Below are 18,075 nucleotides of genomic sequence, written 5' to 3' on the forward strand. Positions count from 1 at the left end.
CTGCTGTTGGTGAGAAGATGGTTTAGATCTCCTGCTGGGCACTTCTGCTCCAAGGGAGCCGGTGTGTGGTTTGTGAAGTGCAGTACAAGGAGTGTGTCCCTCACTCACCCAATTTTTCCCCTCTTCCCACAGGATGGGGACTGCTGGACGAAGGCCAACCCCAGGACTTGGAGCCAGACGTCAGAGAGAAGCTGGATTCCCTTGTGAGCAGCTCCCACAGCCCCCACAAGTGCCCTTCCCCTCGGCAGCTCCGGGAGGTGCCAAGGTCCCGGTGCAGACATGGCATTTAGGAGGACAGAGGGAATGTCCATCATGCAGGCCTTGGCCATGACCGTGGCAGAGATCCCCGTGTTTGTTTACACGACTTTTGGGCAGGTACAACAAAAGGCTTTCCCGTCCCAGCCCTTGGGTTTGCTCTGTGGGGTTGTGAGGGATGGAGGCACAGTGGGGGTGGCGCTGGGGGTTTGCAGTTTGAGGGTTTGGAATAATTGCTGGGAGACTTTGGACTGGTGGAAGAAAGTTGCTCAGGGTGGGCTTGGAGAGGGGAGAGAAGCTGTTCCCACATCCCTCCCTGGGGAACGCCTGAGTTCAACCTCTCCCTTCATCAGGAGTGCTAAAAAAAGACCTTTCTTTGAAAGAAGAGTAACGTATTTCCCACTTGTAGCAACGCAACGCTGGGAGCAATAAAGCTCAGCTTTATAAAGCACACCAGGCTTTCCAAGCTTGTTTTGGGTAACCGGGATTGCATCTGCTAGGGGCTGTGTGCAGATTTGGCAGCGTGTTGTGGTAACGAGGATGGAGACCAAGTTCTCCGGGTCCTGTCAAAATGACGCTGTGCAGTTTCTCTGCTGCTGAGTCTCGGTTGCGTGGCAGGCGCTGCCTGTGGGTGGGAGGGGAAAGCCGAGGTAGCTCGTGTTTAACACTGGGTTTTTTTGTTTAAAAAAAAAAAAAAAAAGGTGGTGGAATTGGATTTTCACTGTGGCTCTTTCCTATCTGTTGTGTTCCAAGTCTGTGTTCTCTCAGCTGAGACTCTCTCCAGGCCTGAGGAAGGTGCTGTTTGCCACAGCCCTGGGCACAGTTGCCTTGGCTCTTGCGGCTCATCAGCTGAAGCGCCGGCGCCGGCGGAAGAAGCAAATCGCTCCCGAGAAATGTGGATTTAAACCAGGAGGGATCACAGTGCCCATCCTGCCAACCAGAAGGGTCTCCTCCGTGAAGAAAGGTCAGCCTTGCAAGAAGGGAAACCCCCCCCCAATTCCATCTGTGAGGGTGCTCAGGGAGGCACGGGAAGTTCCTGACGGGAAAGCAAAGGCATTTGTGTGGTGCTTCGATGCAGAATGAAATGAGAAGCCTCAAGTTCAGTGCCACGAACACAAGAGTTTGGGGAGGGAAGGGAGAGACCCTGAGCTCAAAGTCTTTGGGGGACAGAAAGGTGACGGTGAGGTTTTCACCAAGGTTTGTGGTTCCCATCGCCCTTCCTGCAGACAGCCTGGGGCTTTCCCTGATAATAATGACCAGGCACAGGGTGACCTGGCTGCATATTGATCTGGTGATGCCAATGTGACGCCTCACCCAGGGTCCTGTGCTGAGCTCTGGGGAGGGGAGGGTGGCCTGGGCCAGGCTGGGAGGTCAGGAGTGTCTGTCCAGCTCTGTGGCAGCTCCGGGACCTTGGGCAGCTTCTTTACTTGCTTGATTTTTGGAGTAAAACTGGCCAAAGTCCTCAGCAAAGCACTTTAGGGATTAAGGATTTGGGTTGTGAAGCGTATGAAAATCTTGAGGCACTTTTAATAACAACCAAGGGAGCAATGTCTGTTCTCTGCCTGGCTGGGGGGAAGGTGGAGGAGTTTTTCCTTGGTTCTTTCTACTTGCCTTTTGCTATCCATAAGCAGTGAATTCAATCTTCAGCCTCAGTTTCTCACTGACAGCAGTTGTCTTAGTGTTTCACAGCAAAACAGAGCATAGAGGAGATCCATGACTTATTTTTAGCTATTGGATGCTGCTTTGCCCATTCACAGTCACGCTGGACAGGGTGATGTTCCCGTCCCTGTTCACAGCTCGAATCATCTGAGCCTAAAATCCTGTTTTTGTGTGACCTTCCCAACTGCAGGCTACTCCAGCAGGAGAGTCCAGAGCCCTGGCAGCAAGAGCAATGACACCCTCAGTGGGATTTCCTCCATTGAGCCCAGCAAACATTCCAGTTCCTCCCACAGCCTCACCTCGGTAAGGACCTTCTTGGCAGGGCTGGGAGATGTGAGTGCACGGACCTGTAACGAGATCACCAAGTCCTTGGGCTTGTGCTGGCCAGTGGAAAATGCCAAAGCCTGTGGAGCAGAACAGGTTACAGAGTAATTGTAGGGTGGGATCCGTCATTAACCTTGCACTGAGTGTCTGGAGTTCCTTCTGTGAAACCAGAGCAGCAACTTCCTGTAGCCAAGAACTCCAGGGAACACCCCAGTTCTTTGGCCAAGGAGGAGCTGCAGGAGGGACTTCCCTGTGGGACATGGGCACAGATCCTGTGACCCCCCTGAAGGAGTGAGGTTGGGTTGTTGCTGGTTCTCAAAGCAGTGTTTGCTTGTTTGCTTCCCTCTGTGGTGGGGGTTTGGGTGGCCCAGCAGCTCCTGTGCCAGCACAGCCCTCCAGTGCTGGGGCTGATCACAGGCTGCTTTGTTGTCAAAACCAAATTGACTACCAAAATCTGATAGCTCTGTTCAGGAAACAGCTTAGAACACAGCCTTGTCATTCTACCTCCTCCACAGCCAAAAGCAGCCTATAAATACAGGTAATTCAGGCTTAGCCAGACAGGAGGAGCCATCAGTGCTTATATCCACCTCTTGTGAGATTCAAAATGGATGTGTTTGTGGCTTCAAGACCTGTTTTACATCCCCATTGCTCAGAGCCTCAAGTTCTGCTGGAGCGGCAGGGGCACAGGTGAAGTTCTGTGATGGTGAAACCCTCCTTGTCTCGGAGCCTGGTTGGCACTGCTGGGGCAGGAGAGGGAAAGATCACCCCTTGGAAGGAAGGGATCTGTTGGGCACCAGCACCTCCAGGATGTGCAGCCACTGCTGTATTTAGTTAGAGCATCAAAAGTTGCCAGAGCCTGTGCGGTCCCGAGCGTGTCCCCAGCAGGCGGCAGTGCCGGCACAGCCCTGCTCCAGCATTCCCTGGGGAGCTGGGATGTGATGGGACATGTCAGCCAGGACCAGGCTCTGGCCTCGTTCCCCCTGCAGGGACTTTCACATCCATTTAATTCCCCCACGGCTTCTCCGTTCCCACAGATGCTGCCCAGGTTTTCTATTGCTGAAGTCTGTTTCTCTTTAGATTAAAAAAACTATCTAAGTTCCTTTTTCCACTGCTGGTGCCTGGGTGGGGAATATTCCCACAGGGAGGATCTGTTCCCATACCCCCTTCGTTGTGTGGGAGCTGAGTCTGTGACACTGTTCTTTACTGTTCCTTGATGGACAAACAGCTCATCCCTTCCACAGCTGCAGGTTTTACCTGTGGTCTCATCTGCTTCCTGGGGCTCCTCTTTGCCATCCAGTGAACTGATGATTCGCAGTTCTGGATCTCAAAGGGATTTCTTAACACTCCACAGGGATCAGTCAATGGAGGTGGGGCAAGAATTCATCTGTGAGCTGATTATTGCAGCTTTTTTCTAGCACCAGGCTCAAGTTTCTCTAAGCCCCACGCAAACACTGATCATGGATAGTGCTGAACCCAGCACTTCACTGGGTCAGACTTTAGGAGACATTGATGCCCTGGTGGGAAATTGGACAAAGCTGCCACTTTGCTGTGTGGATTGTAGTGCTCAGCCCTCCCTGGAGAGGGTTTGGTAACAAAGAGAAGAGCGAGGATTCTCCTTGCCCGCTGGGGATTCCTCAGCTGTCATTTTGCTGGGAATCTGTTCCTTTGTTTGGACTGTGGTTGTCTCCCCCCACTTCCAGTGGTTTTTTGTACAGACAGCTGGGGCTGACACGAGCTCTCCATCAAAATCCTGGTGCCTTAGTAGCAATTGCTTTGCAGCTTTCCCAGGGTGTCACCTCCATCAGTGCTCTCCTGCTCGTGCTCATCATTGTACAGCTCAAGTTTCCTAATGAGGCTTCAGCATAAACTGGTTGGGAAGGTGTTTCCCACACAACTTTCTGTGCTTTCAAAGGCACCACTGTGGTGCAGGGTGGAGAAGGGCAGGAATTGTCACCTTGCCTCCCCTCCTGAGCACGTCTCCCAGGCAGGGGGAGGGCAGTAACCCTTGATATCTCCCCCCTTCCAGGCAAGGGAGCACCAATACAGGGAAGCACAAGGGCACACGTGGGGAAGGGAAATGCCTTTTTGTTAAAATTGAACTGTTGGTGGTGTTTGTGTGGCCTTTGGAGAGAATTCATGGCTACCTTTGGAGAGAATTCAGCTTGGTGCCCTCTGCTCCCTCCCTGCAGATGGTGGCTGTCAACTCCTCCAGTCCAACACCTGCAGGAATGTGGGACCCCCAGGCAATGGGAGATGCTGGAGCCATGGGTGATGCCAGTGCAGAAAGCCTCTATGTTCAAGGTAAGCAAGCACAAGGGGGGCATCACCCTGGTGGAGGGGCTGTGGGAGCAAGGAGAGGGTGGGCATTGCCACAGAGCACCAGCAGCTCAATGTGGAGCTCTGACAGGAAGCTCTCTCCTGTTCTCAACTTCAGCTCAGTCACTTGTTAGTTATAAAAATCCCATCTTCTCCTAAAAGTGTATTTATCTCTTCTGTCAGTGAGCAATTTACTTCCAAAATACTGTTCTCGAGCAACAGGCCCATCTTGTACAGAGAACAGTATTTTGGAAGTAACACAGCTGATGTTTTAACTGATTTGGGGATGTTCTCCTCAACTTTAATCCAAAATAAACCATATTGGGAAAGAAATGCTTTTATCCTTTCAGCTGGGGAGACATTTCCCTCTTTGCTGGATTGCCTGAGTGAGCAAAGACTCATCCTGTACTTCTGTTCCTGAGTGGCCTGGGACTCTCACAGCTGGTATTTGGTTGTGTTTCCAGGCATGGAGCTGTTTGAGGAGGCCCTGCAGAAATGGGAACAGGCACTGAGCATCAGGCAGAGGGACAGTGCCAGTACCAGCACCCCTGTGCCCTGGGACAGCAGGAAACAGCAGGAGAGCATATCTGAGAACATCTCAGAGGTAGGTTCCTGCTGTTCCCTTGCAGTGGCCAGCTGGGGAACGTGCTGAAAGGCCAGCCTGGGTGCTGGAAGGAGTCATTAGTGGGAGGTGAAAAGGACAGCAAATTAAGGGCAGAGTCGGGCCAGACTCTGTTTAAGAGCTGTCTGCATCTGCAGCTTCCTTATGCAACGGGGAGTGGGTGGGTTTTATTTCTTTCTCTTTTTAATACGTCTCGCCCCCTCATTCCCCAGCTTTCCTACCCACCTTCCAGCCTCATGTCACTCACTGTCACTCGTGTCTTCCCATGGCAGAGCCTGTGGCAGGAAAAGGCTGGGATGAACTCAGCACTGCTTTGCCTGCCAGTGCTGTCTCTGTCATTTTTTAATGCATTTGAAAGTGGAGATCTTGACGGTCACTGTCACTTCCTGGGGATGAATCAACTGGGATTCCTGGGAATTCCAGTATTTTAGGGCAGCCTCTTGCTGTCTTGGCCTTGAGGATTATGCAGGGAAGACCTGGGATAAGAGGAGGTCCAAACTAGAATGGCTCAGTGACAGCCACAAAGCTAAAAAGAGCTGCTGCAGCTCAGGGCTGTGGAAGTTGCTGCACTCCCAAATCTCCAGTTCTCGCTGGAAAAAGTCTTCCCAGTCCCTTGCAAACAGGGCCTGGTGTAGTAAATCTGTGGGACATTTGCCTTTTGTGCTGGGTAATGTTTATCTGAGTCAAATCTGGATTCTGCTGTTGTTGGCTCTCCTTGAAGAGTCCTGTAGGATTTCTGAAACTGCCTTAAAAACCAGTTGATTCCTTATCAAAATAGATTTTGTGCTTCTTGTTAATGCTTCTGTCTTCTGGGTGAGATACTCATGCAAACACAGGGGCATGAAGGCAGGATGCTGTGTAAGTCTTATTTTTCTCCTTTTTTTTTTCTATCCTCCTGTGTTGCTCACAGCAAACTTTGCTTATGCCTTGATCCAAGGACTCTTACTCTGTTATCCAGTTCTGGATACTCTGTTACATTCCACACAGGTTTCCTGATGTGAGTTCCTCTTGAAATTAGGCTAAAGTCACAAGTCAGGAGAATTAAGTGCTCTGTAACTCATTAAAATACCCGTTTTTCTGGATGGCAGGTTAAAGTTCTTTAGTTCTTTCTCCCTTTTTCAACAGGAAAACAGAATTGTGAAGCTCAAAAGCCAGAGGGTTTGAATAGGCTGTGTAGAAGCTTCTCTCCCCTGTGCATTATTAGCTGCATTGTAGGATTAATGACTCCTCTCTCCTTTTATTTTTAATCATTTAATCCGCAAACTGTAAATCCCATTTTTACTGAAAATTCCCTCCCATCTTTCGTGCTGTCAATCTGTCCCTGCCCAGCTGGCTAACTAAGGGTGGCATTTCTGTATGTTCAAGGAGGAGTCCCAGAAAAGGGAGTTTGCTGAGAAGCTGGAGACCCTCCTGCACCGAGCCTACCACCTCCAGGAAGAGTTTGGATCCTCACTGCCCTCAGACAGCATCCTGCTGGATCTGGGTATGGCACCTGGGGTGGAGATGCATTCAAATGGCAGGTCTTTGTCTGGTTTGATGTCTTTTCTGTAAGCCAGGCAGTGGAGGAGTCACGCAGGGCTGCTTGTGGGGGTGGGAGAGAGCAAAGGAGCGGAGAGGAATGGTAGTCCATGAACTCCAGCACATCCAGGTTCTTTCCCTCCTGCAGAGAAGACTTTAATGCTCCCGTTGGACGGATCGCTGCGGCTCCGGACGGATGATGAGGACAGCTCAGCTTCTGAGGATTCCTTCTTCTCTGCAGCAGAGGTGACTTCAGTGCCAGCTGTGCCACACTCCAGTTGCTTGGAGGGCAGGCACAAAGGCAGCAGAGCCAGACACATCTGGGTAGAGGGAGATGATAAAAGCTCAGAGCAACAGCCCCAAGCTGGGAGGTTTATGATGGATCTTAGGAAAAGCTTTTTAATTAGGGGGGTGGTGCAGGCTGTTCCAACCAGCACTTCTATATCATCTTCCATCTTCTTTTGTAGAAAATGTACCATATCAGCTAGGAAAGTACTGTTATCTAACCTAAGGTGGCTTGGCTGCGTAAATTTTAGGGGATATCGAGCTGTGTCGGAGCTGAGACAGCTTTTGGTGGGAAAAGAAATATCTTTGCCTGAAATAATTGGCACTGACAAACTTTGCCAGCTGAAGATTCTGCGATTCTACTCAGCGGGCCCACCTTGCTTGCGTGTGGTCTCTGAGTGTTTGCCAATATTTACCAAGATCATTTTGCTCTCCCCACGTCTCTTGCCACCTCTGCAGCTCTTTGACTCTCTCCCCTTTGAGGAAATGCCGTTCCACCTCTCCAGGCCAGTGGCAGCCTACGAAGAAGCCCTGCAGCTGGTGAAGGAAGGGAAGGTCGCGTGCCGGACGCTGAGGTGAGGGGCCAGCTTGTGCCGAGGCTCCTTTGGGCAGTGTCAGCACATCCTCTGCCTTTGAGCAGCCCCATAACCAGGGAAACCCTCTGGAGTCCTAAATTCACAGCATCCTTCCTGCTGGTTTGGGCTTCCCAGGGAATTAGCCGCAGATTTTAGGACATGTGTGTTAAGAAAGAGTAATTGTCCCGGGAAATTGGTAATGGGAATGTGACTGTTCTGGGACACTGCACTGTAACAGCCTGGCAGAGGTGCTCTGCTTCCCCAGGGAGCTGGACAAAGGGAATGTGGTTTTTCCTTTCTCCTATGCACAGACTGGGAATTTATGTTTTTGGTTTTAGGGGACCAATAGTTGTTAAGAACACCAACATCAGGAGTACTGGAATTCATACAATCCTTCCCCTTTCCCTCTAGGACTGAGCTCCTTGGCTGCTACAGTGACCAGGATTTCCTGGCTAAGCTGCACTGTGTCAGGCAGGCATTCCAGGTGAGAACAGCTCCAGGCTCCCAGGTTTCCATGGCAGGTGGTAGCACCTTCTCCTCCAGCCCAAACTTAATTCTGCAATCCCATTCTGATCAATTTGATTTGGAAAGAGAGAGGATCCCCTGGTCCCTGTGCCCAGCTGGAGTGATGGTTACATGGCCACTGATGCTGGTTTAGTTCTGGGAAGTTAAAATTTGGGAATTTCAGAGTTGCCCAGAAGTTTTTATTCCCACTTAGGAGCTTTCAGCTGGGCTGGTGTCAGACCTCTGAGGTGGGGGAGCAAGGTTTCCTTCTTCCCACAGTCCTCTTCCTGGCACTGCATGGAGCCTGAACAGCAGCTTCCAGTGTTCTTGACAATTCCAGTCTTTCAGCCTAATTTTAAGCTCGCTTCCTGGAGGGAGCAGGTTTGTTTTCTAGACTCCAGCTTATTAAAGGTTAACAACAGTGGTGTGTGCAGCTTTGCACTGCTTCGTGTCCTGTCCCTTTTTCTCCTCCCAGCTCAGGATCTGTGTGGGGTGCAGGTGCTCACACAGCTTCTGTGTTCCCTCTGCAGGAGCTGCTGGAGGATGAAAGCAATCAACTGTTTTTTGGGGAGGTTGGGAAGCAGATGGTCATAGGACTGATGACAAAGGCTGAAAAGGTAGGAAGTTTGTGTAACAACTAAGCTGTGTCTCGAGCACAGGAACACTTGTTCCTCTATCCCAGCCCAGAGTTTGTCCAGTGTGTTGGAAGAACATTTCATCCGCATGCTGGTGACTGTTGTGATGTTGATGATAGCTCAAAACAGAGTAGGCAAACTTTGCTGAAATGTGCCCACAGCTGTTGCACCTCCTGAAGTGTTTTGTTTCTCTGCTCTCCCAGAATCCCAAAGCTTTCCTGGAAAGCTACGAGGAGATGCTGCGTTACGCAATGAAACAAGAGACCTGGCCGACTACTCAGCAGGAGCTGGAGGGAAGAGGGGTTGGTAAAGACATTATCTTTGCAGAGTTGCAGAGGAGTTGGAAGATAATTGTTGCCCAGAGAGGTTGTGGACTCCCCGTTCCTGGAGGTGTTCAGGGCCAGGCTGGAAGGGGCTCTGAGTAACCCGGGATAGTGGAAGGTGTCCCTGCCCGTGGCAGGGGATGGAACTGGATGATCTTTAAGGTCCCTTCCAACCCAAACCATCCTGTGATTCTGTGGTAATGGATATGTAGGAACGGCCCAGGAGTGAAAGAGCTGCTGCTGAGATACGATCACGTTGACTTCAGCTGCATTTTGTTGCGTCAAACCAAAAGCGTAAAGTCTCTCTTTTTTTCTTTTTTAAACCCGTTTCCTTTACAGACTGTTCTGCTCCTTTGACAGGTGGTGTGCATGAGTTTCTTTGATATTGTGCTGGACTTCATCCTCATGGATGCTTTTGAGGACCTGGAGAACCCGCCCTCCTCCGTGCTGGCCGTGCTGCGCAACCGCTGGCTCTCCGACAGCTTCAAGGAGACGGTGTGTGAAACGGGGGGAGTCCTTGTGCTGAGCCTGAGACCTCACTGCCAGGGCTAGAAATGAGCATAACCTCATCTGCTTCATAACCTTCAGCTCTGGCTGAGCTGAATTCTCCCTTTATAAGTACCCTGCTTTCCTGGAGCTCTGAACAACCATCTTCTGGTACATGGAAATTGTTTAACGGGAAAGCCTTCCTTGTTTTGGAAGCATCTCGTTGGCAACCAGACTTTATTGCTCTGGGGGGCCTTTATCAGCGATGCCATGGAGGTGTTAGAAGATGACAACACGTATTTTTATGAATGAGAGTAAGAGGATCAAAATGTAGGGAAAAATATGTGTGTTAGCACATGGCCATTCATTCTGGTTGTACCTCACCAGACACTGAAGCTCAAATTGCAGTGGTTCCCTCTAGTCCTGGCCCCCAGCTGCACGTTTAAGTTCGATAAGATGGCTGGGAGGCACCTTTTAACAGCTGTCTGTTTACAGTGGATCGTGGGCTGTTGGGCAACTATGTCAGATCATATTAGAAATCTTAAAAACCCTTCGGCTTCTCTGGAATGGATCTGGAGCAGCTAAATCTGCTTCCAGTTCACTTCAATGTTGTCATTTTAGAGTTGTTGGCACAAAAGGGCCACTGCTTTGATGTTTGGATGGCAGTGTGTTGGTAAACTTTGAGGTTGTTTTTTTTAATTTAATCCCAGTAACTGACAGTCTCTCTGTTTATTGCAGGCTCTGGCAACTGCCTGCTGGTCAGTTCTGAAAGCAAAAAGGAGGCTTCTGATGGTAAGCAAAATGAATTAAAAGGGAAAGAATGGAATGTATTTGAAGATGAAAGGAGAACACCTAGATCTTGGCAAAATATAAAATCTTAAGTGGTAGAAGACTGAACTGAGTCACATTCTTTGTGATGCTTTAAAGCACTGGGGTCCTGTTGTCACTGCTCCAGTGCCATGCCAGGATTTTACTGTGTCAGTTGGACTTTATTCTCCCTTTTTCTTAATGTGAGCAAGGAATGTTCACCTTCTCCACTTCTCCACTCCCCAGCACTGATGCTGACTAGTTATTACCTGATGAGTTTCACTTAAATCTGTGACTTTCCAAAGTATGCCAGTGGATGAGCTCGTGGACCTGGGGAACAGGAAGCCACAACTTCACAACCCCAGTTCTGCCACAGGGTCTGTGGCCTCTGGCAGGTTTTCAGCTCGATCCCACAGCCAGCTGGTACCACAGGGTTTGCCCTGGGAGGTGGCACAAAGAGAAGTGAGAGTGTTGGAAGCGGTGCTGGTGCTGTCCTGCAGTAGCTCTGGCTTGGATATTTGCACCTCCATCCCTGGCTTGGGCCAGAGATTTTAAATAGAGGACATAAAGGCTGGCTGGTGGTTGCTTTTCATTTTCTTCTCTTTATTTTCCTCTTGAAATAGTAGTTTAGAAACATGAAGATAGTCATCCTCCAAGGGATCTAAAAGATAAATTTAGTTCTGCAGGAAGAGATGTTCCTAATAGCTCTTAACTTCAGTTACTGAAGTTCAGCGCTTTCTGGCAGGCAATTTGTTGGCTGATATGGAATAAGCTGCTAATCCTGTCTGAGAATGAAGACCAACCAATTCTTGCCTTCCCTGTGGCAGGTACCAGATGGCTTTATCTCTCATTTCTACTCCGTATCGGAGCATGTCAGTCCTGTTCTAGCCTTTGGTTTCCTGGGGCCCAAGCAGCAGCTGTCTGAAGTCTGCAGTTTCTTCAAGGTAAGGTGGCTTTTCTGTGCCTGGGCTGTGTGGGACTCCTGTCTGCAGGCTTAGAGCTGCAGGTGTGTGCTCCTGGTGACTGATGTGGCGTTAAGAAGCTCAGCTCTGTGCAAAAAGCCTTTTAAAAGTCACTTGGTTTTGAGATGCAGATTGCTGAATTCAGGTTGATAAGGATTCCCAGCAGAATGTACCATAGCTGACAGCAAAAATGTGTGATGAGATCAGTTTATACCATCAGTATTGGAAAAGATTATGGGGTGCATGTGCTGAAAGAATCTTTTGTCTCTGAGTACAGGGGATCTTATATTTGATCTTAAAGCCTGAATCCTCTTGTTCTGGTTGATAGTGTTGGGAGACGTGAGACATGAGAATGTGTTGCATCCATTAAATGCTTGCATGGATATTGCCACGGACATCAGCACTGCTTTCCTGGCTTCAGGAACTCTGCTCTCCTGTTCCAGAGGCATGAGGGGATCTATCCACCAGTGTAACCCCCAGCCTGATGCAGGTCTTTGCTTGGATGGCCCATGTGCAGAATTCCTCACGGGGGTCTCTGCTTGCTGCAGTCCAGGTGCTGGCAGGTGGAAGGAGGTCGCCTGACTGTAAACCTTCCCTTTTTTTTTTGCAGCACCAGATAGTGCAGTATCTGAAGGACATGTTTGACTTCGACAACGTGAGGTACACGACGGTGCAGCTGCTGGCAGAGGACATCCTGCAGCTGTCGCGGCGGCGCAGCGAGATCCTCCTGGGATACCTGGGCACCGAGAGCTCCCCGGAGATGAACGGCACGCTCCCTGGGGACACAGAGCCGCTGAAGGAGGAGCTCATCTGATGTCAGGGGAGGAAAACGCTTTTTGTACAAGGACCTTTTCCTCCCAGAGGTGGATAAAACTCCCTGCAGCGTGCAGCGGTGGCAGCAAGACTGTCTCAACACACCTGGCGGGACCTTCTGCTTTTTGTAGCCAGTAGTGTTTGCTGGGATGGATCCAGGACCACTTGCCAGCTTATGGTTTGAATTTCTTCTTTGTTCCACCTTCCTGTTCTTTTTATTATTATTACTTTTAGTGTGTCATATATACATTGTGTCCTGAACTGCCCGGGCCCAGATTTCTGCCCATTCTCTCGAGTAGGGCAAATGTACGTTCCTGTTTTGCCTGTGTGTGTTTCCTGGGAGGTAATCCCTGATGTTTACGGTGTGGGAACAGGAATGTCAGTAGCAAATTCTCCACTTGACCATTAGCTTCTCAAGGAGGCTTTGCTTGCTTTGGGGTTTTTATTACTGTTCCTCTCTGCTGTGTTCCTGCAGACATTAATTACTGTTGATTTTTACCTTCCCTGTGTTAACACATGCAATGTGACTAGAGAAGATTTCTTTCCTGGGGAGGAAGAAATAGTTCTGTAAAGCACTGTAAAGCACTGCAGTTCTGAAGCTCTAGGGAAGTTGGTCTGTTCCCTTGGTGTTGCTGCTCTTTGCAGACCAAATGACGGGGTCTGTGCTGTGGTAATCTTTGCTTAGGAGGTTGCTGAGGTCTGTGCTTGCCCCCAGGGCAAGTTAGTGTGAGGAGGGGATTTGCATCCTGCCTGGGCGTGCACAAAGTGTTTACCATCCCTCCAAGTGCCTTGCTGGATTTCGGGATGAGCCAGCAGCAGGTTTTTGCTGGGTAGGAGCTGTGGGGTGTGTACAAGCAGCGTAACGTGGTGCCTATTGCTGTTATGCACAAGGTGGTCAGAGGTGTGGAGGGTGGATGTGTGCACAAAAGGGCTTGTGTGTGCAGATGGTTGGAGAGCTGGGGTCAAGCCTCTAGAGAGGAAATGACTCTTGGTAGTCTGTCAGTCCTAACAAACAGAGGGTAGTTTTGGGTGATGGTGGAAGGTGTGTGTGTGTATGACGTGGTTCTGCTGGGGTTGGATCCCCTCAAATGCTGTGATCCCGACTGCACGGCCAGCACCTGGAATCTGGCTGCTCTGGGATGTGAGCTGAGTTGGATACTCGTGTGGGACAGCAGGAGTGGAGTGTGATGGACTTGCAGAATCACAGAATATGCTGAGTTGGAAGGGACTCATCAGGATCATCGAGTCCAACCCCCGGCCATGCACAGGACACCCCAAGAATCCCATCCTGTGCCTGGGAGCGTTGTCCAAAGGCTCCTTGGACTCAGACAGGCTTGGTGCTGTGACCACTTCCCTGGGCAGACTGTTCCAATGCCCAAACCTCCCTGTGGGGGAAGAACCTCTTCCTAATACCCAACCTAAACCTCCCCTGACTCAGCTTCATGCTGTTGATTTGAGGCAGTCCTGGCTTTTGTGTGAGGTTTGCAGTGATTTGCTGAGTCCTCTGAGTGCAGTGTCACAGATGAAGTTGAGGTCCAGCCTGTGCTTCCTCCTATTTCAGTTCATGTAAAGCTCCAAGTCCCACTCTTGGAATGGGGAGGTCTTTAGGACTTCCACAAAAACATGAGATTCACTGTGTTTGTTCCAGGCTGATTGGGTACCCCTTGTTCTGTTCCAGGTAAAAGACACAAGTCTTATCCAGCCATATTTTTACAAGGGGAAAAAAAAAGAAATATGTAAGAATCTGGAATTTCCATATGAGTGGAAAGTCAGTGCATGGGCTTGGAGAATACAAATCTCTTGTCTCTCTTCAGATATCCAGTGTGGATTCTGCTGGTAAAAGCAGGTAGGAAGTAAACAGAGAAAAAAAACCAAACAGGAGGATGTAAAAGGAGCAGATAAATGTGCTGTGCCACGTGCTCTGGGGTCACCCTGCTCGAGCAGGGAGGTGGGACCAGATGACCCACTGTGGTCCCTTCCAACCTGACACATTCTGTGGTTCCCTGCAACGCTCCTGAGATGTTTGCAAGAGGTTAAGTGTAGAGCACGTAACATCTGGTGCTCTGTAAGCACATCAGGCTGATGGGGCTTATCCTGGAAACCAGATTAATGCAATAAACAGGACAATGCTGAGGCAGAAATGAGGAGCAGCTGCCCCAAGTGAGGCTGCACGGAATAAACTGTTATGAGAAGGATTTAAGGGACAGCAGTTTAAACCAGGAAAGGTCTCTGAGGTGTCTTGCTCCTGGCAGTGTGCAGGACGAGGAGAAACAGAGCACAATTAGCAGGACATGCTTGCTACATGTAAACTGTGATTCAAAAGGATGGTATATTGTGAAAGCAAGTTGCTTTGCAGGAAAAAAAAAAGGTTATTGTGCTTTGTGCTCTTGTATGGCTGGTTTAGAAGAAAGAGTCACTTCAGCAGCTTTTGTATAGCGGTTAAAGAGATGCTAAAATGTGAAGATTAATGTAACAAGACAGATTGTAATTCTAAACAATCAGTGCTGTTAAATGCTCATTTTTAGAGTTGTTTTATGTGTATTTATTTACTGTTCTGAGTGTCTTTTGGCCTCAGTGCTCGGGCAGCCTGCCTGCTTTGTGTACAGACAAGAACACTGGCTGCTGACTTTGGGCTTTCTGCAGCCCTAGAGGAGGCTGAAGCAGGGTCCCCCTGAAGCAAACACTAACTTGCACTGTGGCTTTTTAAGCTGAGAAATTGTAAATTCCTAATCAATCCAGTGAACAAAGACTGTTTTATTACAGCTTGATGCTTTTCTTTTCCTTAGCCCTTGTTGCAGGTAGGGCACTGCTGCCCTCCCAGTGAAGGTAAAGAGGACTCTGCCTCAGAAACTTCTGCAGCTTCTTGAGCGTTGAGTTGTCCCTCTCTGCCCACAACGCTGACAGGGATCCTGAGATCCCTAGAAATCCCTGAGATCCCCCTTTCCCCAGCATATTGTGTTTGGCAAAGGAAATTCTTCAGCATTAGCAGCAGAGAGACATATTCAGGTAGAATCCCTAGAGATGAGACATTTGCCTTTTTTTATGATGAACCCTTATTCTCAAGGGGTTAAATCAGTCTGGGCTGACACTTGCAAGATTTTAACACTGATGGGGATTTAAAGTGGCTTAGCAGCTCTGAAATAAAATCCCTCAGTAAGTTTCTGATGCTTAAACAGAATTTAAAATATGCATGACTTTCATTTTTTATGTGGAGGCTGTAACAAGCTTCACCAGTGGTTAAAGTACATACTCAGTACTTTAGTATGTATGTAGAGACTCTGCCAAATGGCTTTAGGAGGGTCTTTAGGATCTTTAAAGCACATTAATAAAAAAATTATGAGGAAAAATCTGCCTTGTATCTACAAGATCAGTGTGGCTTTGAAGAGCATGACTTGTGCTGTCTCATACAGGGAGGTGGGAAAGCAGGATTTTATTTACCCCTCTTCAGTAGAACATTCCTCTGCCATATCTGAAACTAATGAATGTAAACTTGTGCCTGTTTTTTTCTTGATTTCCTAAAGGTGTAAAAATCTGTTCTTGTTTTGCTTCTTTTTTCTTTGCAGCTAATTTTTTTTTTCTTTTTAATATCTTTAATCTTAGGATGTGGGCATTACAAGTCAAATAAAACTTTCCTTCATTGATTGTGGTTTTTGTTTCTAAATTTCCTGGCAACACATGCTAGAAACTTAAGTCTTTGGTTTCTAATTTAGGTGACAATTGTGGTGACACCGTTGGTGCCAGTGATGGTATAGAACAAAGTTTGCTCTTCCCAGAGTTAAAATTATGAACTTGAAGGGTTTAAATGTAAACTTAAAGGGTTTGTTTGCATGGGGAGTTTTCCATGGGTCTACTGACATGTCCATAGACCAAGCAGGCTATAAAATAAACAAAACAGCTCCTTGTGCTTCGAGCAGTGGTTGGAAACTATGGGGTTTCATTTTTCAGATTTTTCTGGGGTGGTTTGGCTGTGTTGGGGTGTGGTGTGTGCAGAGTAGAAGGCTGTGATGAAGTGATAACAGGAATCCCGGTGAGGAGCAGAACCTCTTAAACATTGTCCCAAGTTTTTGTAGCACTTATCAGCCTCCCAAACTGCATGAGAGAAAGCCAGAGCAAAGGTTGTGGGTTGGTATCAGAGCTGTCCATCTGCTGAGCAATGCAAGAAACTCATCTTCTTGCTCTTCTGAGGCAAGGACAGTAGATTTAAATACTCTCGTTTTCAGAATATACAGAAACCAGAGTGAATCAGATAGGCTCTTTCTTCCACAGTGATTAGAATTTCATCCCTGTGCTTAAAAATAAAATAAAAAAACCCCTAGCCTAATGCAAGCCTGTCATGAACTCTGATGTATGCAAATAAAATCTTGATGAGTAGGAAAATTTTTGTCTGGCGCCACGCCCTGCTCGTTAGTTGAAAGAGTTAAAAGGGGTTTATCTCTCAGTTTCCATGGAGTCAGACTCCACACTCATTACAGCTCGGGAGCAGCTCTGTGCTTTCTTATGCTGAGGAGCAGAGCAAAGGCTGCTCCCGTGTATTGACACTTTTTTTCTCCTGTTCAGGAAGGAGTGGGTGAATACAGCAATGAAGCCCACAATTTTCAGTACTTGTCACGGTACATAGATCAAATGTAATCCACTCTGCCAGCATAACTCTACATTCAATAGCTTGGAAAGGAGGAGATTTATTTAACTTGAATAATGAAAGCAGTAAATCACTCATGCTCCCTCATAGCAGTCTTCTGTGATGAACTGAGCTCCTGCAGTAAATATTTGCTCTTTCTTTCCAAATAATAAGACTTTAATCCTACTTTTTTTCTCCTTGCCATGCCAAGGAGAGTGTCAGTTTGAAGAGCCTGTTGAGTTTAATGGGATACAATCATAATCGAAGCACGTATATTACAACTGCAGGAAAAGGAGATTTCTCCCTGTTCTGAAATCATATTTTAAGGGATAGAAATCTTTTTCCCTGTGGTTTTCCTGACACAAATTAAAGGCGTGACCCTGTGCCTGTGTTTATCACTTCTTGTGGTGCTCTTGCATATTTATTTTTTCTGTAAGTTTTATTTTTTAAAATTGAATTAACTTTGGTGGGTTGGTCTGAAGGTGGATTTGCCTTCTGAACGCTTTTCTGTACCTCACTCTTGCAGTGCTGCACTGTCCGTGTCCTGCTTTTCCTCAGGCTCCCCAGGTAAGTTTTACCTCTGGGGTCAAATATTGGAATATCCCTTATTGGAGCAGCCTGGGCTGGTGCAAGGTGTCCCTGCCCATGGCAGGGGGTGGAACGAGATGAGCTTTAAGGTCCCTTCCAACCCAAACCCTTCTGTGATTCTATGACTTTGTTCCAGGTTTTTATTTTCACGTGTGCATATTCACAGGGAGCTGCTCGTCCTTTACAGAGCTGGATGTGGTTGTAGAAATCCCTCTTCTTCCTAGTGTTATTTAAAAAAAACCACAAACCAACGTATTTTCAATGGATCTTGCACCTTATCAGTGAATTACTCCTGTGAGGTGCAAGTAGACATGTGCTCAGGGTAGCACAGGGATGCTTGCAAGGTGGAGGTGAATGTAGTTGTCCTCTTTTTAAATGAATTATTCTAATTTAAAAACGTGGGTTTTATTTTGGTTTTGGGGTTTTTTTTAACAGTGACTGAGGGGGCTGCAGGAGGTGGTGCGAGAGGAGCCCGGCCCAGACATTTTCCCTCCAAGGGTGTGAGGGGAGCCCAGAGCGGGACCCGCTGGGGGTGTGAGGAGATCCCTGGCTGTTCCCACTGGGGATGTGAGGGCTGTTCGGGGAGCCCGGGCTGTCCCCGGCGGGGCTATGAGGGGTGTGAGCGCACCCTGAGCTGTCCCCGCCGGGGCTGTGGGGGCTGTGAGGGGAGCCCGGGCTGTCCCCGCCGGGGCCGTGAGGGGAGCCTGGCCCGGCCATTTTCCCGCCCAGCCCCCGCCTCAGCGCCCCGCGCCCGCCGCGCCAGCGCCGCCGCCGATTGGCTGAGA

The 18,075-nt window shown here is 48.6% G+C and overlaps 1 protein-coding gene across 2 annotated transcripts; it reads left to right on the forward strand.

The window, feature by feature from the left end:
- Positions 1 to 132: 132 nt before the first annotated feature.
- MIGA2 (mitoguardin 2) lies at positions 133 to 15,725 on the forward strand. 2 transcript variants are annotated; one of them, XM_050319860.1, is made up of 15 exons: positions 133 to 375; positions 1,009 to 1,219; positions 2,105 to 2,217; positions 4,428 to 4,539; positions 5,019 to 5,158; positions 6,542 to 6,659; positions 6,843 to 6,940; positions 7,439 to 7,554; positions 7,966 to 8,038; positions 8,589 to 8,675; positions 8,897 to 8,995; positions 9,377 to 9,511; positions 10,241 to 10,294; positions 11,137 to 11,253; positions 11,882 to 15,725. In XM_050319860.1, exons 1-15 carry the CDS (start codon positions 280 to 282, stop codon positions 12,083 to 12,085), a joined length of 1,773 nt encoding a protein of 590 aa, XP_050175817.1. In that variant the 5' UTR covers positions 133 to 279; the 3' UTR covers positions 12,086 to 15,725. The 2 variants fall into 2 exon arrangements, with proteins under 2 accessions (XP_050175817.1, XP_050175818.1); XM_050319861.1 differs by having other exon boundaries at positions 6,545 to 6,659.
- The last annotated feature ends 2,350 nt before the right edge of the window (positions 15,726 to 18,075 follow it).

The sequence above is a fragment of the Myiozetetes cayanensis genome, unplaced genomic scaffold (genome assembly GCF_022539395.1).
Source record: "Myiozetetes cayanensis isolate MyiCay16 unplaced genomic scaffold, myiCay2020 scf23, whole genome shotgun sequence".
In the NCBI taxonomy this organism is placed as follows: Eukaryota; Metazoa; Chordata; class Aves; order Passeriformes; family Tyrannidae; genus Myiozetetes; species Myiozetetes cayanensis.

Coding starts and splice junctions, on each gene's coding strand:
- MIGA2 (XM_050319860.1), top strand. CDS start 280: ATGGCATTTAGGAGGACAGAGGGAATGTCCATCATGCAGGCCTTGGCC. Junction 6,660..6,842: donor CAGCATCCTGCTGGATCTGG/GTATGGCACCTG, acceptor TCCCTCCTGCAG/AGAAGACTTTAATGCTCCCG. Junction 8,996..9,376: donor AGGAGCTGGAGGGAAGAGGG/GTTGGTAAAGAC, acceptor CTCCTTTGACAG/GTGGTGTGCATGAGTTTCTT.